Source organism: Mustela lutreola, chromosome 1 (genome assembly GCF_030435805.1).
Source record: "Mustela lutreola isolate mMusLut2 chromosome 1, mMusLut2.pri, whole genome shotgun sequence".
Taxonomy (NCBI): Eukaryota; Metazoa; Chordata; class Mammalia; order Carnivora; family Mustelidae; genus Mustela; species Mustela lutreola.
Window position 1 is genome coordinate 83,194,993 of NC_081290.1, and position 26,544 is coordinate 83,221,536.

At 35.8% G+C, this 26,544-nt stretch overlaps 1 protein-coding gene and 1 long non-coding RNA gene across 3 annotated transcripts in view; one reads left to right on the forward strand and one right to left on the reverse strand.

The window, feature by feature from the left end:
• Positions 1 to 26,189, reverse strand: SLC25A31 (solute carrier family 25 member 31). Its single transcript, XM_059168910.1, has 6 exons — positions 25,133 to 26,189; positions 16,744 to 16,871; positions 10,706 to 10,823; positions 7,092 to 7,246; positions 5,510 to 5,635; positions 1 to 1,097 (listed from the first exon to the last, which is right to left on the reverse strand). Exons 1-6 carry the CDS (start codon positions 25,374 to 25,376, stop codon positions 897 to 899), a joined length of 972 nt encoding a protein of 323 aa, XP_059024893.1. The 5' UTR covers positions 25,377 to 26,189; the 3' UTR covers positions 1 to 896.
• LOC131828034 (uncharacterized) overlaps positions 1 to 26,544 on the forward strand; it is a 192,828-nt gene that overhangs the window by 109,186 nt on the left and 57,098 nt on the right. The window lies entirely within an intron of this gene.

The window sequence follows — 26,544 nt, forward strand, 5'->3', positions numbered from 1 at the left end:
TTTACCCACTAAAATGTTAAAATCTTAGGGATTTCAAATGTACTATCTTCTACAACATTTCTGAAAAAACAAGACAAACTCTTGTATAAAGCCTTGGAAACACTGTTTTTTGTCTTTAAGTCAATTCTGAATTCTGGCAAAAATTTTGTTACTCTCTGCTTATTAATGAAGCTAGAATCAAGGAAAAAAGCTCATCTATAATAGTTTTAAACTTTATTATCAATACACAGCACACAAACTAATAGGTATATTTTTTGTTCCAAGATACATTCACATTAGTCAGATTTTTTTATTTTAAAGATAAAAACAGACACACCATTTTATATCTTTTGTTTTCCACCAACATGTTTATAGTGTCAAAAAGTCATTAATTTTTTATGATCAGATCTAGAATCTATAACAGGTATATGGTAACATAAACTATACATAGTAATACCTGAGCTGTCTTAATAGAGATGTTGTAGAAGAAAGTTTACTTCTGCCCATAAATATGATGACATCTCCTGATAAGCTTTTAAGAAATATTTGTCATATCATATGATTTTAAAAGATGAGAAGGCAGTTATATTAAGAGAAGAGCATTTAAAAAGAATATACTTCCATTTCTTAGATTTTAGTATTATACATTTTAATTTTTCATTACAAAAGCAAAGGATTTTAAACTAATAGAAATAACACATACTACTTAAAGTCAAATATCTCATTAAAGTTTGAGTCTAAGTAGGAAGGAAACCCACATTTATCTGATTTTTAGTATATAAAATCCTTGAAAAAGCATATGCTTTTTTGTAGAATTAGCATTCTAAAAAATACTGACAGTAATAACACTCTATCAAATCGTACACAAATGGCAGCTATATAATTTGTATGTTTAACAAGTTAAATACATGTGTTTCTTAATCTCCTGATGAACTACCTCCAATATCAATATTAAGGAATTCTTTAATTTTATCATATAGTACCAACACCAAAGCACCCCCTGTACCACGAAGGATATTGGAGAAGGCACCACGAAAAAATGCACTGATTCCCTCATGTTGGTATATCTTCACAAAGCAGTCTAACGTTCCTTTGTATTGCCGTTCCACCTCACCACTCTATACAAAAGAGGACAAATAGTTTGTCATTATTTTACTATCTTTCATCTTAAGGTAGATTTTTTTCAGCACTAAGGACACGTAAAATTAACACTGTGTTGAATAAGTATGCTGCACTAATGGGCATATATAGAATATAGTACCCAGTGGTTGAAGAATACTCATATTTCTCTGATATGAAATATGAGAATACTCATATTTCACCTAAAAACTTATCATATATTAGGCTTAACAGACTTCAAAAGATGGTTATCACATACTATTATTTACCCTCTCACAACATTGCAGTTAAATGAGAAACTGACAGCAAAAAAGATAACTAGTTAACTATCAACTGTTTAGCTACTAAGAAAAACACATCTTAGAAGATATTTAAAACCTAATAATAACCATAAAACTCCTTAATAAATTTGCAAGATGCAGCTTGAGTGGTAAATTATAAGAAAATTAATGACTTTGAAATATTAGAAAGGAAAAGCTAAAAATTAATGAGCAACCTGAACATTTTTAAACCAAAAGAAAGTAGAAATAAGAAAGTACAGCAGGGGCGCCTGGGTGGCTCAGTGGGTTAAAGCCTCTGCCTTCAGCTCAGGTCATGATCCCAGGGTTCTGGGATCGAGCCCCACATTGGGCTCCCCGCTCAAGCAGGGAGCCTGCTTCCCCCTCTCTCTTTGCCTGCTTCTCTGCCTACTTGTGATCTCGTCAAATAAATAAAATAAAATCTTAAAAAAAAAAAAAGAAGGAAAAAAAAGAAAGTAGCCAGCAGAAATTATGGAATTAAGGAAATAGGAAATAAATACAACAGAAAGCATGCAAGGTCAAAGTTAGTTATTTGAAATACCTTACTGACAAATTTCTAGAAATACTGAGGAAAAACAAGAAAATGTCCCAAAATTATTAGAAACATCAAATGTATCATTACTGTAGATGATGCAGAGGTTAAGATGATATTAACAATTCATGATGCCTATTTTGAAAACTCAGAAGAAATGGACAAGTTCCTTAAAAAGTATAATTTACCAACAGAATAAAAAAAAACATTAGAATAATATATGAAATTCACTTAAGTAATCTAATCAGTTGTTGAAAATCCTCATATAGAAAACCATGTGTCCAGATAGCTTTATATGTGAGCTCACTAAATATTCAATTTAATTCCAATCTTACAGAAGTTATTCTAGAGAAGAGAAAAAGTGGAATACTCCACTATATATTTTATAAGGCTTGTAAAACCTTGATATCAAAATTAGGCTAGGACAATACAGGAAAGAATAATTACAAACTAAAGTCCCTGAAACAATGCAAAACTCCTAAACAAAAACTAGCCAATCAAACCCAGCTAAAAATACAATACATAATGACTAAGATGGGTTTATATTAGACATATACGGTTGGTTTAGCTTTGGAAAACAGATAAATGTAATTTATTAACATATGGAAAAAGAAAAATGAAATCATCTCAAGATACAGAAAATTATCTCAACAAATATACAGAATCACCATTCATGATTAAAAGCTGTTGTAACCCAAAACAGAAAGGAATAGTCATAATCTGATAGAGGATAACTACAAAAACCAGACAGCTAACATTAAATGATGTAACTTTGAAGGCATTCCTATTAAGACTAGCAAAAAGGTTGTCAGTTATTACTTCTTTAATACAATAACACTGAATCATAGGTCTCAGCCAGTGCAGAAAGGCAAGAAAAGGAAATAAAAGGTACAAGAACTGATAAGAAAGAGAAAAAAAACCTAGTATTATTCACAGATTATATACCTGTGTGTAAACAACAACAACAACAACACACAACTTCAGAGTGTACATATAGATTAGCTTTTGTACTTGGGTTTAACAAAAAAATGAAAATAGAAAAATTAAAGTACCATTATGGGTTTGCATTATATCCTCCCAAGAATTCATATATTGAAGTCCCAATACCCAGCACCTCAGAATGTTACTATATTTGGAGACAGGGTATATATATATGTACATATATATATATATGTATGTATATATGTAAGTATTTACAGTGTATGATTTGTTTCAGAGGTACAGGTCTATGATTCATCAGCCTTACATAATACCCAGTGCTCATTACAACACATACCCTGACCAATGTCCATCACCCTGTTACCCCATCCCTCACCCATTCCCCCTCCAGAAACCCTTAGTTTGTTTCCTAGGATTAAGAATCTCCTATGGTTTGTCTCCCTCTCTGGTTTTGTCTTGTTTCATTTTTTCCCTCTCTTCCCCTATGATCCTCTGTCTTGTTTCAGTTTTTATAAATATCAGAGAGATCATATGATAAATTGTCTTTCTCTGACTTATTTCACTTAGCATAATACCCTCTAGTTCCATTCACATTGTTGTAAGTAGCAAGATTTCATTTTTGATGGCTGTGTAATATTCCACTGTGTATATGTATCTTCTTTATCTACTCATCAGACAGGGTCTTTATAAAAGTAATTAAGATTAAATAATCTTGTTAGGGTAGGCCCTAATCCAATTTGGCTATCTTTATAAGAAGAGAAACAAAAAAAAGGACCATGGAAGACACAAGGAGAAAGCTATTTACAAGCCAAGGAGAAAAGCCATCAGAAGAAATCAACCCTGCTGGACACCTTGACTCAGACTTCTAGCCTCCAGAACTGTGAGAAAAAAAATTTCTGTTGCTGAAGCCACCCAGTCTCTGTTGTAATATACACATGTATCTAATATACACATGTATCTAAAGCCCCATACACTCACAATTTTTTTCTGAATTATTTTGATAGTAAGTTACAGACTATCATGTTCCTTACCTTTAAATACTTCTGTGTGCATTTTCTAAAATCAAGATTATTTTCTTGCAAACCCAAAGTATAGTTAACAAAATCAGAAAATATAACATCAATACAATACCATTCACCTAATCCAGTCTGTATGCAAATTAATTTTCTATTTAAAAAGGTTTTTCAATGTATTAAACTAGAGCTAGATAGAGATCAAGAGGAAACACACATATAAAAGGAGTAACTTTAAAAACAGTCTATAAGTGAATAATATAATAGGTATGCTTTACCTTTTCATGTGGCCTACAGGGTTCTCCAGGACCAATTTGCAGACATAAAATGAGGATGAGGATAATGATAGTAACTACACCTCATAGCATTGTTTTGAGAATTAAATGAGTTAAAGTGCAAAATGCTTAGGACAATATCTGGAACACAATACGCATTATATTACTATTCTAGCTTTCTGGCCTCATTATTTTTATTTTCAATTGCCCTCACAAACCCTATCATCTGCTACTCAAACTATACATCTACGTATGTTTTTTCCCCTCTACTTAGAATATCCTCTCATTGTCTAAAGAAAAAAATCTATTTATAGATATTTAGCTCTCCAAGGGGCTACATCTGATCACTTTAAGCATTTAGGTATCCTTCTGTTGTGTTCCTGGGACTTATGCGTATTTTTTTTAAGATTTTATTTATTTATTTGATAGAGAAATCACAAGTAGGCAGAGAGGCAGGCAGAGAGATCCCAGGACCCTGGGATCATGACCCGAGCCAAAGGCAGAGGTTTAACCCACTGAGCCACGCAGGTGCCCCTGCACATTTCTTTTTAAACCATTAACCATATGCATTCAGTGCTATGCTATTGATTTGGAAGCAGGTTCCACCTTATTTTTATTTGGGTTGTCATAACTTAGCATATATTAGGCACTTAAATATTTGCTGAATAAATGAATGTAACAAATAACATCAATGAAGACTGAATGTATCAAAATTTTGATTTGGAGATTTATATGTATTTATTTTTAAAGATTTTATTTATTTATTTGAGAGAGAAAGAGCAGGGAGGAGGGGCAGAGGAAGAGGGAGGGAGAGTCTTAAGCTCAACACAGAGCTCAAGCTCACGACCCTGAGATCAATAACTAAGCAGAAACAAAGAGTCAGACACTTAACCAGCTACCACCCAGGCACCCCAGAGATTTATATTCAGAACACTAAGAATTTTAAACAAGTTTTCATCCTTGGAATTAAAAATTATTTACTTTTGTTAAAATATGTTACAACTAATAACAACATATGGCAGTGGCTTGTGACAGGGTTTGATCTATTTAGCCTAATATTCATTTAGGATAGACATACTCTTCCCATCCCTGACACCCCCCTCCACCTTTCAAACAATATGTTACAGGAGTGGAGGGCATTTCTATTCTGATAATAGAAGAAGAAAGTTTTGCTGGATGATGGCTGTTTTGGGATAGGAAAGGATAGAAGACAGAGCACAGCACACATTTATTTAAGTAAATAAAACAGATGACCTGCCTTTCAGCCAGAATTTCTCTAAAATTTGAATAAATTATACTTGAATATAAAGGATATTGGAAAACTCAATTAAACTCACAAATAATATAAAATACCTGCATCATCATGCGTCTTCTAACTGTGTCAAAGGGATAAGAAAGAATTCCAGAGCATGTGGTCACAACTTGAGCAATGAAAAAGGAGACAAGAAATGGGGTTTCCTTTGGTTTTGGTAATAAGCCCTAGAAAAGAAATCAACATGTCAAGTAACCATCTAAATTTCCAAAATATCTTAAATTCTTAAGTCAAAGGATAACTCCTATAATGCAAGAGGGTTCTATTATACTTAAAATGCAATAAAACACAGTTGGATTTAATATGGAAAGATTAAAACAGTATCAGGAGATCAATAAGAAAGAAATATGCCACACATGGCTTTACTTTAAAAGCACATCTGAAAAAAGAAAGCATACTTGCTATTACCAGAGATTTGTTATTAATGGCAAACAGTAAGGGAAATAGCTGCCAGTGACCAAACAAGTTCTTAGCTCTTCCTCAGAGTTGAAAAATAATTAAATAATGCCTGATATTATCATTAACAGGTATTTAATAAACATCTTTAAAGCCCTAAGCTAGTGAAGAAACACTTCTAAATTTCATAACTACTACAGGTGATAATAAAGAAAAACAGAGGAAGGGCATACATAAAATTTTCCATGACTAAATAAACATACATAAGAACTTGTTAATTTCCATTAATCTGTCTAAAAAATACACAAGAAACTGAAAATAACATGCCGAGACCACAATAAAAATAATCTATAATTACTAATGAGGGAAGGCTAAGACAATATGTAAAACATATAAATTTCCCTCAAGTTTTAATCTTATCTAGTAAATAATACTAATATTAATTTCCCTGCTTCCTTTTGTAAGAGACTGTGAGCATGGGATTTTTGTTTGCCACTTAGCACAAATTACTTAACTATTCCTAGGTTATCTTTAAAATGGAGATATTAAAAGCTATCCTAGGATATTGCTAGGAAGTATTTAACAAAGTTCATAGAACTAAGTAGTAACTAAAAATTTTATTATAATTTTCCTCTTTCCTACCTTATGGAAATATGTTAAAATCTGAAATAAAAAGGCAAATTGCAGAACAACCTGGAGAATACAATATAGAATCTAATAGAACCCAACTGATAACTGAGCTCTAGAAGCATTTATTACATTTAATTAATTAGTTATGCCTTGCCTACTTTTTAAAATGATGAGATGGTAAGCTGATTATCCTCATGTAAGAAAGTGATAATGAAGTGAATGTAAAATCAGAAAAACTGTTAGAAGATGCCTTTCTATATACTAAAGATTTTATTTAATTATGATGTAAGGCTAATTAATTAGCACGTTTCCTATTTGCAACATGATATATAGTGAGTCTGTCAGTGGCAAACAGCACAAAAACTTAATGTTTGTGTTTATGCTTTATATCTAAAGTCAGATCCATAACAGAATTATAATTCAATAAGGTTATGGCAAAGTCACAATTGAAGATATTCTATAATGTTTCTTATTTCATAATTTATTTTGATTTCTAAAATTAAAAACAAAAGTTCATAGTTGAACAAACTACTAGTTAAGACAATAAAAAGAAACAAACCATGTATTTAGTATATGCCAGTTAAATCCCCAAATTACCTTAACTGTGTCATATGCTCCAAAATAGGAGGCTCGGTACACAATGATACCCTGAACTGAAACACCAAACCCTTGGTACAAACCAACAATTCCGTCTGATTTTGCTATTTTTATAATACAGTCACCTAAACCCTTGAATTGTCGCTCTTCAGGACCTAAAATAAAGCCATTTGAAATGTATTAGCAACATTATATACATTATATATCAGATAAACACTTTAATCAAAGTAAATTAATCTTACCGATTTAAAATATCTTCTTAAACTGCCATTTAGAAATTTTTCTAATAAAAATGGACACAAATCAAAATCCTCCCATTTCTTTAAAGAGAATTAAGGTTTCAAAAATATCTTAAAAGATTTTAACTGAAAATATTAATCGCTTATAAAAACAATCTAATTCAAGCAACTTGCCTGGCTTAAAACATTTCAATAAAATTACCAGAAGCTACTGATTGGAATTCAGAAAATACTTGGGAGTGAAAAATTCTATGACTTGCTTCAGTTGAAAGGCAAAAGACAGACACAGTAAAAAGACAAAGTTAAAAACTACCAGTTATGGACATTGAGGAGGGTATCTGCTATGGTAAGTGCTGTTAAGTGTGTAAACCTGGCGATTCACAGACATGTACCCCTGGGGCTAATAATACATTATATGTTAATAAAATATTAAAAATTAAAAAAAACTACCAACTTTAAGAATCATTAACATTTTAGATGAGTTATTATATTTTAATAGTGTTTGCTGGTTTTAATTTTATCTTCCCTTCACCTAGAACTCCTTGATAATAGTTTAAAAATATTGTATATAAAAGATAGTCTTCAAAATAAACTAAATTCTCCAAATTCTGACAGAAAACTACAGAACTAAAAACAAGATACAGGAATTTTTGTCACTTTCTTAACAATAACAAGAAAATTTGAACAGCCAGTTGAACATGTTAGATGGAACTCATTATTTTCATCTTTGCTCAAACTGCTATGACTTCTGAGGCATTTTTTTCTAACCAACTTATCTAAAACTGATGTTACTCCCTGCTCCTAAATATTTTTGTATGTCATTTATTGCTAAATGACAGTATATTTTGGCCATTCATTCGTTTTTTCATTACTTGTGTCTTCCCCTAGATCATAAAGTACCCATGCCATGAGCTCCATGTTTTTTTAAAATATTTTTTTTTTTTAAGATTTTATTTATTTGTCAGAGAGAGAGAGGGAGCGAGAGCGAGCACAGGCAGACAGAGTGGCAGGCAGAGACAGAGGGAGAAGCAGGCTCCCCGCCGAGCAAGGAGCCCGATGTGGGACTTGATCCCAGGACGCTGGGATCATGACCTGAGCCGAAGGCAGCTGCTTAACCAACTGAGCCACCCAGGCGTCCCTTTTTAAAATATTTTTAAAGATTTATTTACTTATTGATTTGACAGAGAGAGATAGAAAGATCACAAGTAGGCAGAGAGGAAGGCAGAGAGAGAGGGGAAAAGCAGGCTCTTCGCCGAGCAGGGAGCCCAATGCGGAGCTCGATCCCAGGACCCTGAGATCATGACCTGAGACAAAGGCAGAGGTTTAATCCACTGGGCCACCCAGGTGCCCCGAGCTCCACGTTTTATATGGGGTGTCTATGTGTATGTCTCTCATCTTATATCTGAGGCAGGCCTTGGTCCCAGCAGGGACTCAGTAAGTATTTGTTGAATAAACCTCTGCTTTCTTAGGAAATTCCACTAAAATGGTAATAAAAGAACAAAACAGGTTTAAAGCCATACAGGCAAGAACAGTACATGGCAGAGAATGAAAACCACAAATTTTAGCAAAATGGAAAGGAGAAGGAGGAGTAGTAACTCACTCAGAGTAGAAAAAGCTGAAACCTATGTTCTTGCAGAGAGAAAAGCAAGCTTCTCCCTCAGAAAGACTTAAAAATTAGAAGAACTAAGTATTGCTCTTTCGAGGCCCCCCGGGTGGCTCAGTGGGTTAAGCCTCTGCTTTCAGCTCAGGTCATGATTTCAGGGTCCTGGGATCAAGCCCCACATTGGGCTCCCTGCTTAGCAAGGTACCTGCTTTCCCCTCTCTCTCTGCCTGCCCCTCTGCCTACTTGTGATCTCTGTCGTCAAATAAATAAATAAAATCTTAAAAAAAAAAAAAAAGTATTGCTCTTGCAGTGAAAACAAAGTAGCATCTGGATGCTCAAAACCTCATCCTTGAGCTGCCAAGTGACTTACTCCTCTGCCATCCTCAGAACTGAACACAAGGCTCCAGACTGAAAGGGGCCAATTGAGCTACTTCCACAATTGCTGAAAAAGCCTCACAAGATATACCATTGTGAAATGTCAAGATCATCAGGGACATAAGGTAATTAAAAAGGGAAAAGTCACATACAAAAGAATTAGCAATTAGAAGATCATTTTTTTTTTAAGATTTTATTTATCTGACAGAGAGAGAGAGATCACAAGTAGGCATCGCAAAACAGATTCCCCACTGAGCAGAGAGCCCAACACGGCTTGATCCCAGGTCCTTGAGACCATGATCTGAGCCAAAGACAGAGGCTTAACCCACCCTCTCAGCCACCCAGGTACCCCAGGAGATCAGTTTCTTAAGAGCAATATTAGAAACAAGAATCCAGAGAAATGCTTTCAAAATTGTGAAACAAAGTAACTTTAAAGTATAATTTTACATATGGCCAAACATTAAAAGGGTAAAACAGACATTTTTTAGAGATGTAATATCTCAATGTATCTCCTATGCACTCTTCTCAAAAATCTCAGAAAGCTATTAAAGAGCATAATCTACCAAAACAAGAGTATAACAACAACACAGAAAGATGTGATACATAAAATAAGTAAGGTGAGAGACAAAGGGAATCTCTAGGATAAGAGCTGTATATGTAACCTAGAGAAGAGCCATAGTTGAAACAGGAATAAGTTCAGGGAGGGATATAAGAGGTGGCTCTCTGGAAAAAAACTGGAAGTGAGTTAAAAGAAGTCTTTGCATTTGCTCTCTTGAATCACAGTGCTGGCCCTCCCCTTCCTTCTTTCGAGGGAAAAGAAAAAAGTAGTAATCTTTAGTCTCAAGACTTTACTATTTAATTGAAGGTAAGATTTTTTTTTTTTAAAGATTTTATTTATTTATTTGACAGAGAGAAATCACAAGTAGATGGAGAGGCAGGCAGAGAGAGAGAGAGAGGGAAGCAGACTCCCTGCTGAGCAGAGAGCCCGATGCGGGACTCGATCCCAGGACCCTGAGATCATGACCTGAGCCGAAGGCAGCGGCTTAACCCACTGAGCCACCCAGGCGCCCCGAAGGTAAGATTTTTAAAACATATTTCATGCTGTCATCATAGCAAACTCTACAATAAATAATGCTTCACTCAAAACACAAAGAAGGGAGAGTTAGTTTTTTTTTTTTTTTTAATAGATTTTATTTATTTTATTTGACAGAGAGAGATGACAAGCAGGCAGAGAGGCAGGCAGAGACAGAGTGGGAAACAGGCTCCCTGCCGAGCAGAGAGCCCGATGTGGGGCTCGATCCCAGGACACTGAGATCATGACCTGAGCCGAAGGCAGCGGCTTAATCCACTGAGCCACCCAGGCGCCCCGAGAGTTAGTATTTTTGAAAATCTTATACCTTTTCCAATATCAGCACCTAATCGGGTTCGGGCAAAGTCTAGCGGATAAACTACACATAAGGATGTTGCTCCAGCAGCTCCACCAGAAGCCAGGTTTGCCAAAAACCACCTCCAGAACTGAAACACATTAATTAAAAAGTGGTTATTAAACTGTAGAATCTGTTTAAAATTCTTATTTTTATGAAGGTTAAAAAGTCAGATTTATAAACTGTTCTTTTAAAGTAAACATCTGTAATAATGTATATCATATTATCCAAAATATTTCCCTTCATGTCCATGAAGCCTTTGTTTCTTTCCAGGCAGCCTGGGAGATACAGTTTAAGTGCTGATATAAAGAAATTCCAACATATTTTAATTGTCTGTAGCAAAAGTAGCCCAAATTAGCAAATAAGGCCACATATGATAATCATCTCTTTAGACTATATAAACTTTTTGTTAATACTCGTATTATGGTTAAAATGTCAGGGATCTATGGAGGCTTTAGTTGAACCTTTTTTTTTTTTTGGTATGGGGCAATAATACTTCATAATGCTATAATTTTACTTTGTAATTTTATTAGATATTTAAGCAGCTCAAAATTTAACAGCTCAAAAAATATAATATTTTCAGCTGCTAACATGAAAATTAGCAGAAATTAATTATAATATAGTTGAGCAGCATGTAACTTAGGCCTTATGGATCTACTGGTTCACATGGATTGTTGAGGTTCTTTTTCATAAATATTTTAAATCTGCCCTGCTTGGTCCAATAAACTGCTTTTCAACATCTAGAGCTTACTGGAGAAGAATATTTGAATTGGAGTGGTTATAGAAAATCTAGGGTATAAGGCCACTGTAACCATTTAAAATACCTTAAAATGAATAATATTCTAATCAAGTTCAGTTTCTTGCTTTATGCTCTGACCTTTATTTCTAACAATAGTTTTAAGTCTCAGATAGCTTTGGAACTCTCAATTTTCTCTTGGTCTAGAAGGACTTTCCTAACTTTTTAAACAAAAAATTACTAATTTATACTCTAATTCAAATTCAACTTCTTCCATAAAACCTCTGATCTCTAAACCTACCCAAATCTATATGTAATCATCTCTTTCCATAAATACTTCAGCTCTCAAGAGAATTAGAAGTGAATCCTCTGACCAATATGTAAAATGTGTCAACATGTTCTAGATTCTCAATTTAAATAGTATTTACAATCACTTCCTACTTTCAATTTACAAGTATTTATATACATGTCTTATCTTACCTCATGCAGACCATAAATTTCTTAGAGTCAGGATTATTATTATTTGTTTTACTGAGGTGTATTTATACACCATACAATTTACCAATGTAAATTTGCCATACAATCCAATGGATTGTTAACATTTTCATATTGTTCAACCATTATCAATTTCAAAACATTTTCATTAGCTCCCCGCAAAAAGCCCTATACCCAACAGAGTGACCAGAAGTCACCCCACATCCTCCCCATGCCCCTGAGTCTGAGGTAACCATTAAGCAACTTACTGTCCCTATAGATTTGCCTATTATGGACATTTCGTACATATGGAATAACACAGTATGTAGTCTTTTGTGACTGACTTCTTTCTTTTAACATAATATTTTCAAGGTTCATCCATGTGGCAGCAGGTATTAGCATTTCATTTTTAAAAAAAGATTTTATTTTTTTATTTGACAGAGAGATAGGGAGAGAGCTCAAGTAGGCAGAGCGGCAGGCAGAGGTAGAGGGAGAGAGAGAGGCAGGCTCTTCAATGCAGGGCTCGATTCCCAGGACACTGGGATCATGACCTGAGCCCAAGGGCAGCCGCTTAACTGACTGAGCCACCCAGGCACCCCCCTTTTTTAACTGCCAAATAAAATTCCATTATATGAAGTTACCACATGTTATTTGCCCATTCATCAGTTCTTGGACATTTTGGTTGTTTGCACTTTTTTGAAGCCAAGATTCTTAATTCATCTGTTTATTTTACAAAACAAGTTATGGGCCTTGCCCAAAAGTAATGGTAATGCGTTCAATAAATGAGGTACTGATAATCTCACATATTGTCCTCAGACTATCATGCCTCCTTTTCAGTGAAACTCATAGGTTTTTATGGGTAGACATGTTTCATAATCACTCAGAGATAATTAGATCAGGAGATTACAACTGACCCCAGGATAGCTAATCCATAATCTAGTAGATAATCTGTAACCTGGTAGAAAAAATGAGTTGGACCAAAGCCTGTTTCTTGGGAATTTAACTCTAAAATTCTATGCCAATTAGCAGTATGGACAGAAATGGAAAATGTATTAAATAACTATTTTTAGGTCTCAGTCTTGAGACTGTTGCAATCAATAGATCCTCTTCCAATAAAAACCACGTATGTATAAACACACTTTTAATGGTTTAAGGTATTCTTTAAAAATTCATGGATCCTGGGAAGGCAGATCAATGACTTTCTGGGTAGATTATCATATAATTTATTACTCAAACTATGACACTTCTGACAGTGGAAGGGGGGCTTTGGAAAAAATGACACAGGCAGGCAGAACATATGTAAGTAATATGGCCAACTTTCTGACCAAAGAAAGGAAGAGGGGAGGAGTAAAGACTGAAGGGAACAAGGAGGAGGAGACAGGAAGTATCTATGTTGAATCATAATCTTGCAAGTGTTCGTATAACAAAAAAAAATCTATCCCTTCAAAATTACGCTTGAAAATAAAACAGACTCAAAGGAGGTGGTACATCAGTAGAAATGAGAGTTTTAATTATTGTAAGTCAGTAATTTCAGATATTACTATATCATAAAAGGAGAGGGCAAAGAGAAGAGTCGGCAGGAAGAGGAGGTTGAAAGAATCTGAGGGTTTTGGAGGAAAATAATCTTGTTTATTTTGTAGACAAATAGATAATCATGTTAATGGACTCAATGATGCACTGAAGAACAAATGCTCTAGAAGCAAAATTGTTTCTTACAAAGTCTGTCTGGGCAGGAAAGAGCTAGAAGTTCAAGTCTTCCCTGTCAAGGGTTATATTGGAAGCTACTAAAAGGGGGCAGAGAAACATTTTGTGCCCAGGCTCAGCTAAGTTTCACTCAGTGTAGTCACCTCAGTTGACAGAGAAAGAGTCCAGTTGAAGAATCTAAGTCTGGGAGTTAGAAAGACCTGAACAAATGGTTTGGACAAGTGCTCTCACCTCTGAGTCTTGTTTTCCTTCGCTTTACATCTAAGATAAAAATAACTACCTCAAAGAATGAGGTGAAAATTCAGTGAAACGGTATATAGTAGGCATATAGCTCCCATCATGGTGGTGGTTGTTATTATTATTTAAAGTAATAATGGAGCTGGACGTGGAACCCAACATGGAGCTTGAATTTACAACTTTGAGATCAGGACTTGAGCCAAGATTAAGAGTCTGATGCTTAATTGACTGAACCACCAGACACCCCCCCACCATGGTTATTTTTTAAAAACTTCTTATTTTTAAATAATTGCAGATTCACATGTGTCCTAAGAAGTGATACAGAGAGAGTCTATAAACCCTTCAACTAACTTCCCCTAATATCTAGCATAACTATAGTAGAGGAAATCAACACTGATAAAAACTTATTCAGATTTCACCAATTTTATGTCTATTTGTTCTGTGTGTGTTAAAATATATGCAATTTTATCACATATGCAGATTCATGTGACCACTGCCACAGTCAACAGTTCCGTGATAAAGATCTCTCGATGCTACCCTTTTATAGCCATAACCACCTCCCTCTCTTCTGGCAACCACTACATTATTTTTATCTTAATGATTTTAACACTTCAAGAATGTTATATAAATGAAATAAGAAAGTAAATTTTGAGATTGAGTTTTCTTTTCACTTAGCTTCCAAAGTTGCTACACGTTATCAAGTTTGTTCTTTAAAAAATTATAAAATATACATAAAACTTAGCATTTTAATCTTTAAAAAAATTATTTATTTATTTGAGAGAAAAACCATGCAGGGCAAGGGGCAAGGTGAGAGGAAGAGAGAAAATCTCAAGCAGACTCCCCACTGAACATGGAGCCCAACCTGGGACTTTACCTTAGGACCCTGAAATCAGGACCTGAGCCAAAACCAGGAGTCAGGCATTAAACCCACTGAGCCACCCAAGTGCCCCTGACTTTAGCTATTTTTAAGTGTATAAGTCAGTGATAATAAGTACATTCACAATAACATAAAAATATTATTCTTCTTGGGGTGCCTGGGTGGTTCAGTCGGTTAAGCGCCCGACATTGGCTCAGGTTATGATATTGGATTTCTGGGATGGAGCCCCGAGTTGGGATGCCCACTCATGGGAAGTCTTCTTGTCCCTCTGCTCCTCCCTCATTTGTACTCTCTCTCAAATAATAAAATAAAATAATTTAAAAAGAACCAACACATCATTACTCTCTAATTCCAAACCGCATCATCCCAAATAGAAACCCTGTACCCATTAAATAAAACTCCCAGTCTTTCTTCCTCTTAGCCTCTTACTCTACTTTTTGTCTCTGTGAATTTGCCTGTTCTAGACATCTAAGTGGGATCATACAATATTTGTCTTATCAAAAGTTTGTTCCTCTTTATTGCTGAAAAGTATTCCATGGTAAAATGCACCATAATTTAACCATTCACCTGTTGGAAGATATCTGGGTTATTTCCAGATTTTGGCCTATTATAAAATAAGCTTCTACAAACACTGTGCACACTGGTTTTTCTGTGAATGTAAGTTCTCATTCTCTGGGATAATGCCCAAAAGTATAACTGCTGGGTTGTATAGTAAGCACACATTTAGTTTATAAGAAACTCTCATCCTCTTTTCTAGAGTGGCAATTATCATTTTACATTTTCACCAGTAATATATAAACAGTGAATCTTGAAACAGTTAAAAAAATAAATAAATAAATAAAATCACACACACACACAAGAAAGAAAGAGAGAGAATAATCTAGTTTCTCTACATCCTCACCAACATTTGGTATTGTCACTATTTTAGCCATTCTGATGTGTGGGCAATGATATCTCATTGTGGTAGATCAATCACTTTTTTTTTTTTAAAAGATTTTATTTATTTATTTGACACAGAGAATTCCACTCCAAAATAGACAGTGCAAATTATTAATTAAACATTTGTTAATGAAATATAAATGGTGAGGGACACCTGGGTGACTCAGTTGGTTAAGGGTCTGCCTTCTGTTCAGGTCATCATGATCCTAGGATCCTGGGATCCAAGGATCCTCAGGCTCCTTGCTCAGCAGGAAGCCTGCTTCTCCCTCTCATTCTGCCTGCTGCTCCTCCTGCTTGTGTTGTCTTCTCTCTCTCAAAATAAATAAATAAATGAATAAACAGATCTATCTTAAAAAACAAACAAAAAAAAATATAAATTGTGAAAAAATGGGAATAAGGGATATGAAAAGAAATTTAAAAAGGCAGCAACAAAGGAATGTTCCACAAATAGCTGCTTTTATAAAAAAAACCTCCTAGGAAAGCTCAATTGTTTGGTTGGCTTGCTGGGGGAAAGAGAAAGGAAAAAGGGGAATAGAGACTTTATAAGGGTAAAAGGACGACCTTAAGAGTAAAGTAGGTGGTATAGTATATATGGAAGCAACAAAACAAATAGAAATCTAAACAAATGCTATATAGTTCATACAAACAGGAAATTTTGAAATTGAAATTCTGTAATCAAGGGAGTGACTACCTTGAAAAGAAAATACCTTTTCAATAAAAAAAAAATCCTCCAACTTCAATTTGTTGCTTTTCTGTTGTTTGATTTGATATTCTTATGCACTTTAATCTCACCTAAATAGAGCCTTAGTCATAAAAATGAAACAATATACTTCTTTAGGAAATTAATTACCTCATATATATAGGAATACAGATCTGTTGACTGTTTTTTTGGAGCTCTCCTAGTATAGAAGAATAGTGATTATAACATGTATGTTTTAATTATTATTCCTTCCACCACTCAGCACCTCCTCCCAAATAAAACAATATAGGCTAAGGCAAATTCAACTATTCCTTAGAAAATAATAGATATTAAAATGTACTTACCTGCTTTTCTTTATTAACTCCAGACATGAAAAGTTGTTTGTATTTGTCCTTAAACGCAAAATTAAGAGCTTGTGTTGGAAAATATCGGATAACATTGGCCAAATTGCCACGCCAAAAACTGAAGAAACCTATCAAAAAACACATTAAATACAAACTTGTATTATCATTTTAAAAATTCCCATAGTTTTAACAAATTAGTTATTTGAACTATCTAAAACTTACACTCTTTCTCATGAGAAAAAATTAAGTCTACATGTGAATCCACTGAAGAAAAAAGGCAGTGTTAACTCCATGTACCCCATTTCAATTTTGTTAATTTCCAGTAAAAAGCCTTAAATACCTTAGAGTCTATGGACTCATCATTTGAATATAAGGCTTTTTACTAGGTAGAAAAACAGCTTGCTAAAGCTAGTAACCCTTACTCTCATTTCCAAATCAGGATATGCAGTTTATATGGTTAAAACAAAATTGGTTTGTATATATACTTAGGAGAATGAGAAAGCATTAAGAATCTAAAGTGGGGGTGCCTGGGTGGCTCAGTCGGTTCAGCATCTGATTCTTGATTTTGGCTCAGGTTATGATCTAAGATTGAGCTGCGCATGGGGCTCTGTGTTGGGTGTAGAGCCTGCTTAAGCCTCTCTCTCTCCCTTTACCCCTGTCCCCCCACCCCACAAAATGGAGTCTAAAGTATACTTACCTTTACCTTCTGGAACCTAGCCAGAAAAAAGATCAATTTACAATTCAAGGCATTCTCCAGAGGCCTGATGGAGAGACTGAAGAAAACTTTTCAGGTCAATAATCTTCCCGCTTCAAATCTCCATGGATTGACCAATCCTTAAAATTCAGTCATTGTGTTACCCCTATAATTCAGAGCTACCTTTATAATCTTTATAATTGAGCTGCCCTAGAATACAATAGGCTATCTCCTCAGCAGCCATAGTTGTTTCTACTATATTGCAAATTATCCAATGGTTTGATCTGGCTACTCTAGTCCCAACTTGGAGAATACCCAGAATCAGTCTTCTGATGATAAAAATTCAAAGGAAAATAATCTCAGTTGACTGGGCTGATGCTCAGAAACTGAAAGTTTTATTTAACAAATAATTTTTTGGGGGAAGAACACAGAATCTCTGTGAATCCCAACTGCATGTAAAGCAATTGAAAAAAATAATTTTTTAAAAGATTTTATTTGTTTATTTGACAGAGATCACAAGTAAGCAGAGAGGCAGACAGAGAGAGAGGGCAAGCAGGCTCCCTGCTGAGCAGAGAGCCCAATGAGAGGCTCTATCCAGGACCCTGGGATCATGACCTGAACCAAAGACAGAGGCTTTAACCCACTGAGCCACCCAGGTGCCCTTGCACAAAGATAATTAAGGAGCATAGTTAATAGCCAAGAAATAATCTCAGTACTCACAACTGATTCAGTTTTTACTAAGACATGGAACATGTAACGCTAGATGCTACCATTTCCTGAGTGTTTAGTATGTGCCAGGCACTGGGCACTGGCCAAAGGTTGTATATTTCATTTAATCACTACGTTAGGCTTACAAAGTAGGTTCTCCTATACTACCCATATTATACATGCCAAACTGAAATTTTAGAAGTTTAAAGACTGTCTACAGACATGGTTAATAAATAGCCAACCAGGATTTAGTCAGGTCTTGTGTCTAGTAACAAAACTCTATTCCAGGTTTGGGTTTCTGAAGAAATAAATCCTAAAAAGTTTTAAGATTATGAAAGCGTGGTAAATAAAGGTCTTTTAAAAAAAAGGAAATGGATTATTATAAAACTTTTGAGGCAATGTTAACAAAAATGACAATACTAAATTCTAGGAACTTAATTTAATCTTCATAATCTCCTATGAGGAAGGTATTATTCATCTCTCCATTTTAAAGATGGGGGAATGAGTTAAAGCAGAACTTCTAAGGCAGACAGAAGTTAAGTTACTTGCCTAAGGTCACTTAGAAAATTGTAGCTCTGGAATTCAAACCCAAGCAATCTGGCTCAATAATTTAGTCCCTTATCTACAATACTTTTCCATATATACTTTAATCAAGTGAATGTTTTCTGTACTAAGGAAGGTCAACTCTTTTTCTTTAATGAAAGCAAAATAAAAACATGAGAAATGTAAGCTAATTATAGAAGAATATTTCTTGCTAGTTTTGGCCACATTGAATTATTGAGGGAGATTGGTGAATCTAATTTTTGGAGGTATTTTTAGTGATTTTTAAGTTCTTTCTTGTTAATGAAAACATTTAAGAAAACATTTGTATTTTCTAACAGGTTAGACCTCCAAAACAGAAATACAGAGAATAAAATATGACTGTGTAAATGATACTGAAGAATGATAGGATTTTCTAGACCATGGTTTATAGTAACACAACGACAGATTACTGGCAGAGAACAATGTCAATTTTAAAAGTATGAAAAAGAACATATTGCCTGGAAAATTGCCAATATGATCAAATGGGATTTAAATTGAAGAAAAAATCATTTGTTTAAAAAATATAAACAAAACTATCATATGATCTCCCTGAAATGAGGAAGTGGTGATGCAACATGGGGGCTTAAGTGGGTAGGAGAAGAATCAATGAAACAAGATGGGATTGGGAGGGAGACAAACCATAAGTGACTCTTAATCTCACAAAACAAACTGAGGGTTGCTGGGCGGGAGGGGGGTTGGGAGAAGGGGAGTGGGTTTATGGACACTGGGGTGGGTATGTGCTTTGGTGAGTGCTGTGAAGTGTGTAAACCTGGCGATTCACAGACCTGTACCCCTGGGGATAAAAATATATGTTTATAAAAAATAAAAAAATTAAAAAAATATATAAACAATTTAGAAAAAGTGCCATGTTATGAAAAGATATTACAATTTCCATTTTATACATAACTTTTAAGTATTTATAGTCATTTTGGAAATGGCTCACTCAGCTGAATGTTACTGAGATATTATGGGCTTTAGATTATGAGTTATTAGTAATAATTCTATAATTATGATTACAGTCTAAATTAGTATTTATTTCACAAAAATAGTGCCATATGGGGTACAGGGGTGGCTCTGTCAGTTAAGCATCTGACTCTTGATTTTATTTTATTTTATTTTATTTTTTTTTTTAAAGATTTTATTTATTTATTTGACAGAGAGAGATCACAAGTAGGCAGAGAGGCAGGCAGAGAGAGAGGAAGGGAAGCAGGCTCCCTGCTGAGCAGAGAGCCCGATGCGGGACTCGATCCCAGGACCCTGAGATCATGACCTGAGCCGAAGGCAGCGGCTTAACCCACTGAGCCACCCAGGCGCCCTGACTCTTGATTTTAGATCAGGTCATAATGTTAGGGTTATGGTTGTAAGATCCAGCCCCCACATCAGGCTCCATGCTCCAGTCTGAGATTTTCTTTCTCACTCTGCTCCTCCCTACCAAGCATGCTCACTTTCTCTTTCTGTCTCTCAAATAACTAAATCTGTAAAAGAAACAAGTGTCTGTAAACTAAATCTGTAAAAGAAACAAGTGTCATATATAAAGCATTAAGAACATTTGTAACTTTGGCTAATGAATTAAATACAAGGGAAGATTTTGATGACAAAGTCATCTGAAAACTAACACAAGACCATGACAGGATGCTGGATTTATGAGTCAAGGGGTTTGCTAGAGTTGGCTGAAGAACATATTCTTTTTAGCAAATTTGCATGGAAAAAAAAAAAAAAACCCTAAAAAATTCATCAAAACAAATGTCAATGTCTCAATGAAAATCTAGAAACAAATAAATCCCTAGAAGTATAACAGGAAAACTGATTTGTCTTAATGGGTTATATCTGAAAAAATATAATCTCACATACATAAAATACTTTTGCATATATTTCAAAGAATTTATGGATTCCTTGAAGCTACAGTGTTAGGTTACGAACTACTCTTTTAGGGGACTTGGGTGGCTCAGTTGGTTAAGCCTCTGCTTTCTGCTCAGGTCCTGGGATCAAGTCTTGTGATGGGCTTCCTGCTCAGTAGGTAGGCCTGCTTCTCCCTCTTTCTCTGCCCTCTCCCCACCCCAGTGCTTATGCTTGCTCTCAAATAATAAAATCCTAAAAAAAAAAACAAAAAAAAAAACTTTTAATTTTATCCTTATATACATTTTCCACTATACACTACTCTATTGTGCACATTTGTAAAATATATCCAAAAGAGAAATTAAAGGATGAAATAAAGATTTTTCACTTAAAAACCTCTTATTTGGTATCCAGTATGTAGCAGACTTGCTGGGGATAGCATTAGGAATAAATTTTGTGGTCTTATGGAGCTTATATTTTGAGGGAGAAGGACCAGGGAGACAGACAACGAATAAATAGATATGTCAAGTGGCTGTAAGAACAAAAATACTATATGGAGATGGAAGAAGGAAGAAAAGCTATTTAGACATGATGGTTGGGAAAAACTTCTGGCTAAGAGATATCAGAGCCTAACTTAGCATTCATTAGAACAATTAAACAATCTTTTTAGTTATCTTACTAATCATGATGTTTTCATACCATCATTTATTACATATCTCAAGGCACCCTTAGGATAATGTTCATTCTTAAGAACAGTATACATAAAGCTATATTTCAAATAGTCTTCTTGATAATTTCAAATATTCAAATAGTCTTGTCTCTATAAATCCAATCGAGCAAACATAAACTATGTTTATTATATAATAATTGAGGAAGGATACCTGTCATCCCCTCTCCGGTGTATAATTCATATTTTTTTCCAGAATGCCTTAGTTTCCACGGCTATATAATTCACATTTGGCCCAGCACACGTGCCAGTGCCAACTCATATACCAAGTATCATAAAGTTTATTTTCCCATTTTATTTAAAGTGAATGCTTAATATTTTCTTTGCATACCCCAAAACACTGTTTTCAAGATATAAAAACCTTATGGATGGTCAGAAACTCCTAAAAGAGAAAAGAGTTCTGGTAGGTGCTTAAAAATGAACTGCATAGATCAGATCTTTAAAAGATTAGGTTTACAATATATTAAGTAAAACAATTATTTTAATTTAGAATATGCTTTCATATATGCATATTGTGCCCAGTGAAAAATTATTGCATAGACACCAAAATGTTAACTGTGGTCATTTTAGTAGTCATTTGTTTTACTCTGTACTTCTTTATATTTCTAACTTTCTATAATAAACATGCTTTATTTCTATATAACGGTTTAAATAGAAATTAAATGCACACAAAGTTGGAAGGTCCTACAACGAACTAAAGAATAGAATAAATCTTTAAGAATATCATCAGCCAAGTTAAATCCAGAAGCTTTTATAAGCCAAAGAAATCTTATAAGAAGTATGAAAAGTACCCAAAGAGATGTTTAATGCAAAGTTCAAAGCTTTAAAATGAAGAAATCTGTCTTTAGGGTACAAACAAAGCAGAGATAAGATAAGAAGACAGTTTGAGAGCAACTACTTGTGCCTTATGAGTTCATTCCCTCAGGTTCATTTCATGTTGTCTGAAGAAAATTTATCAGTAAAATTAGAGCAAACATGAAACACAAAAGAAACTTCAGAACCTTTGAGATGAGGATGTGTCTTGATTTTCAAAAAAGCGACAGAAAGTAAATTCCAGAAAATAACAGTTTCAGAACTTGATTGCCTAGTAAAGTTCCAGTGATTTACCACAGTGATTCTCAAACTTACCAGACTCAAGTCCTCTATATGGAATACATATTTTACAATACTCCCTTTACTATCTAGCACAGAATTCAAAGACTGTGACCTCTTCAACAATTTTTTACAAATCCATATAATGCCCTCTCTACTACATAGGAAGAGGAAATAGACATTTTAAATAAAATAGGTATTTTAATTAGTAAATTGGTGAAGTATGACCACACCATAGACAAAACAGGCAAATGTTTGCTTCTACTTAATAATGAATGTTATACTTAAGATACATTTACATTTCTTTTAGAGTGCTTAATAAATATATTTGTGTATATAAATGTGCAACCATCATGAATTCAAGAGTAAAGTGGTAACCAAATGTGAAAGAAGAATTGGTGAGTTTTCCCAATACTGAACAATTCTCAATATAATTTTTTTATTGGGCGGGGGGAGGAGGGCAGAGGAGGGCAGAGGAAGTGGGAGAGAGAGAATCTTAAGCAGGCTCCATGCCCACCTGGTACAGAGCCCCACACAGAGCCTGAAATCACGACCGGAGTCAAAATGAAGAGTCAGACACTTCACCAACTGAGCCACCCAGGTGCCCCTTAGTACACTTCTTAATAAAACAAAGTATAATATTCCCTCTACTCACATGGCAACTGCATTTCTGGAATCAGTGAACATGGAAACAATGTTCCAGATAGTTTGTGTTTATAAGCAAATCAGAGTTAGGTTCTAGGCTTAGAAAATCATAAACAGGTTTTACTGCTACAAGAATGTCCAGTGGAGAACTGAGTCATTCAGGTTGTAGAATAAATGTTTGTTGTGTAAGATGGCCATGTACAGCAGCAGGATGTTTATCACCCCTGGCTTTTGCCTTTTACATCATTGGAATTAGGGATCACAACCTTCTATCTTTGTGCTAAACAAAAAATTCCCTACAAGATTGTAAAATATACCCCTAGATGGCAATATTATCCCTGTTGTGAATTCTAATCTCTTAGCACAAAGCCTGGTCTAGTATATGTGCTGCCGAAGCGAGCACACAAAGCCTGGTCTAGAAGAAAAGAAAACATCTTAAAGTTCTGGCTATAATCATCTCACTGGAAGGTAAAGAAAACAGGGACTGGAATACTATTCAAAATTATCTCAATTTACAAACCTATACATATTGAATATGTATAGGTTTAAATATCATTTAAAACACTCAAAATATAAAATAAGTTAGTGCTGATCAGCACAATCTGAGCAGGATATTTAACTTTAGCTTACTAAATATTTAAACCAGATTAGCTAATAATAGAGTCCCTTACTTCTCTGAAGAGGTCTTAGAATGTCAGCCAAGAAGAGATAGGTTCCCACTTTTCCTTTAAAAACCCTGAGGGAAATGGGAAGCTTACTCTGATAAACGGGAGTGGAGAAATGTGAAGCACAATGAAAGATCTGAGCTCAGCTCCCCGGATGGGCATTCTCAATTTATGGCTTAGATGATGCCTTAAAAGTCACACTCAGGGGCACCTGGGTGCCTAAGTCCATTAAGTGTCTGCCTCTGGCTCAAGTCATGATATCCAGGGTCCTGGAATACGGTCCTACATCCAGCTCCTTGCTCAGCAGGAAGCCTGCTTCTCCCTCCACCTGTCATTCCCCCTGCTTGTGCTCTTGCTCTCAAATAAATAAAATCTTAAAAAAAAATTTACACTCCACCCTAAATACTACACTCAACAGCTCAAGAGGAGTTGTAAGTACATCCCTAGGGAAAGAATGCTTTTCTCATGGAAGAGCAACCATTGATTTAGGAGTGGAAGAAAAGGATGGCACTGGAATTGAAACCACTTCACTTCTCATTCAGAATACACAATAAATAGACCTATTTCCTTTTTAAAGTTTATATAGAGTTTTCAACTGAATACAACTACATGGGTCAATTATAGAAAATTGTTGGTAAATTTATCCTCTTACCTACTTAGCTAACTTAGGAGCCATTCTGTAACAGGAGGGGTATTTAATGGCTAACAAAGCACTTTATTTTTTCCTTGACATCATTTCAATAATACTGGAAAAACTCTCCACAATGAAAACATACGAAAATTTTAATTAATGCGGGGCTGATGCAAAATACTACTGTCTTTAAAATTTTGATATTTTGTTCACTTTGGATTTTTCGCATTTTGATTTATACCATTTGTCTTTTTGAGTTTTGGGGGGGGTCCTCCACAAATTTGTGCAGGGGTGAATGCCCCTCTTTAGTTTCCGCCCTGGTCTTCAGTAGTTCTCAAGAATAAACAGAACCTCTTTCACTGAGTAGGAACTAGAGTACTGGGAGGCTCCGAGGCTTCCGTATTTGGGGTACTTCTCTTAAAAGTACTATTTCAACAAAAACGTAAGCACCTTAAAGCACCTGTTAACAGAAAGCAAATTAACCTAATGGCATCTCCCTCGATCCTGGGAGGTCAACCACTTTCCTTCCGAGGCAGGCACAACTGCACCAAGGTGTCAATCCTGATGTTGAGGAGAAACAAGAGAATCTGGGGCCCGCTCCTACTCAGGACTGACCACGTGGCAGGCCTCGGCTCGGGGAAGTGTAGCCTCTTAAGACCGGTGAAGACACTGACTTCTCAACGGAGAAGAAAGAAACTCCTCACAGACCGATGCGGCTGCGGTGCAGTCCATCCCCTCTCGCTCCACCCCCTCTTCTGGGACGCCGACCTAGAACGGGTAAGGCTGGCACCATCGCCGCCGGTACGCACCTTGCTCTCGGGGAATCCGCACCAGGCAGTCCACCATGCCTTTGTACTGCGTCTCGGCACTGATCTGCTTGGAAGACGCCTGCACCTGCAGCAGCAGCTTCACCCGCTCGATGGGGGCCACCGCGGTCTTGGACACAGCCGCTGCGACCCCGCCTGCCAGCAGGTCCTTCCCGAAGGATGCGGGGTCAAAGAGCCGCTTTTCCGACTTCTTCTCTTGCTTCGTCTTCGGAGGTTCACGCTGCATGGTGGGGTGATGGAGGCTAAAAACGGGCAGCAGCTGTGGCAAAACAAGCCTGAGAAGGACGACGAAAAGCAAGCAGAAAACCGCCTCGGCGTCTTCCTGGCGGGAAAACAGCGCTCAGGATGCCGGGATATCAGCGTGCAGGGCCCGGGTTCCCGGAGCTGCGCAGGCGCCTCCAACCGCCTCCCGCCTCTGGCACCAGCCACGTGACTCCCGACACGTGGCTCCTCCGCGCCGATTTCTGCCGTGATAAACAGCGATGTGGGCTTTCCCTGCTGCCCGCAGGGTCCACAGGCAGGCGGGCGGTGGGGACTGAATCGCAGAGGTGCAGGAAGGAGCCTCGAGAGCTAGTCCAGTAAACAGGATATTTAGGAGCCAAAACTGTAATAGAGTAGTTAACCAACCACGTGGGTTAGCCAAGTTTAGCTTTAGTTCCTAGGGTTATCCTTCCATTTTCTCATACAAATCCATTCGATTTCTGCTCGTTTAATTAGGCAGGGATTGTTTATCCAGTCATGTTTACAGTCTGCCTTTGCTCATAGCACCCCAGTAGCTTAATTTAACATGTTGCTCTTTCTTCTGTATTTTATTCAAATTGTTTTATCTGGAGCGGAGGTTTTCAAGACTAACCAAAGGGGACAGGGATATGCTGTTTTAACTAGTGCTTGGGCTTACGGATTCTAATGTGCAAGGCTGAGAACCAATGACCTGTTCTAGAACAGTGCTTCACAACCTTTTTATTTTAAGACCCCTTTTCACTCTTAAAAAACTAGGGTCACAAGGAAGCTGTTTCTGTTTTAAAAGTATTGATACTGTTGAGAAACTGAAACGGAAAATTTTTAAAATATCAGTTTACTTGAAATAACCCATAATATAAATAGCATTTTAAAAAGTAACCATCTTTCAAAACAAAAAAATGAGAATAGCCTTTTTGTGTGTGTGTTTTTGAAAATCTATTTAATATCTAACTTAATAGAAGACAGCTGGATTTACATGACTGCTTTTGTCCCCACTCTACTGCAATACCACACATCATGTAGCTGCTGGAAAACTACTGTGCCGTGAAAGAATGAGAGTGAAATAGGCAATTAGTGTCTCAGTATTATTAAGAAAAGTTTTTATCCCATGGTGTTTCAGAAGAGGTCTTGGTGACATCTGTACTTGATATCTA

Excerpts from the sequence above, each read along its gene's own strand:
- SLC25A31 (XM_059168910.1), bottom strand. The coding sequence starts at position 25,376 with ATGCAGCGTGAACCTCCGAAGACGAAGCAAGAGAAGAAGTCGGAAAAG. Across the intron at positions 16,872-25,132 it reads GCGGATTCCCCGAGAGCAAG|GTTTCTTCAGTTTTTGGCGT; the intron begins GTGCGTACCGGC and ends GTTTTTTGATAG. Across the intron at positions 1,098-5,509 it reads GAAGACGCATGATGATGCAG|AGTGGTGAGGTGGAACGGCA; the intron begins GTATTTTATATT and ends TCTTTTGTATAG.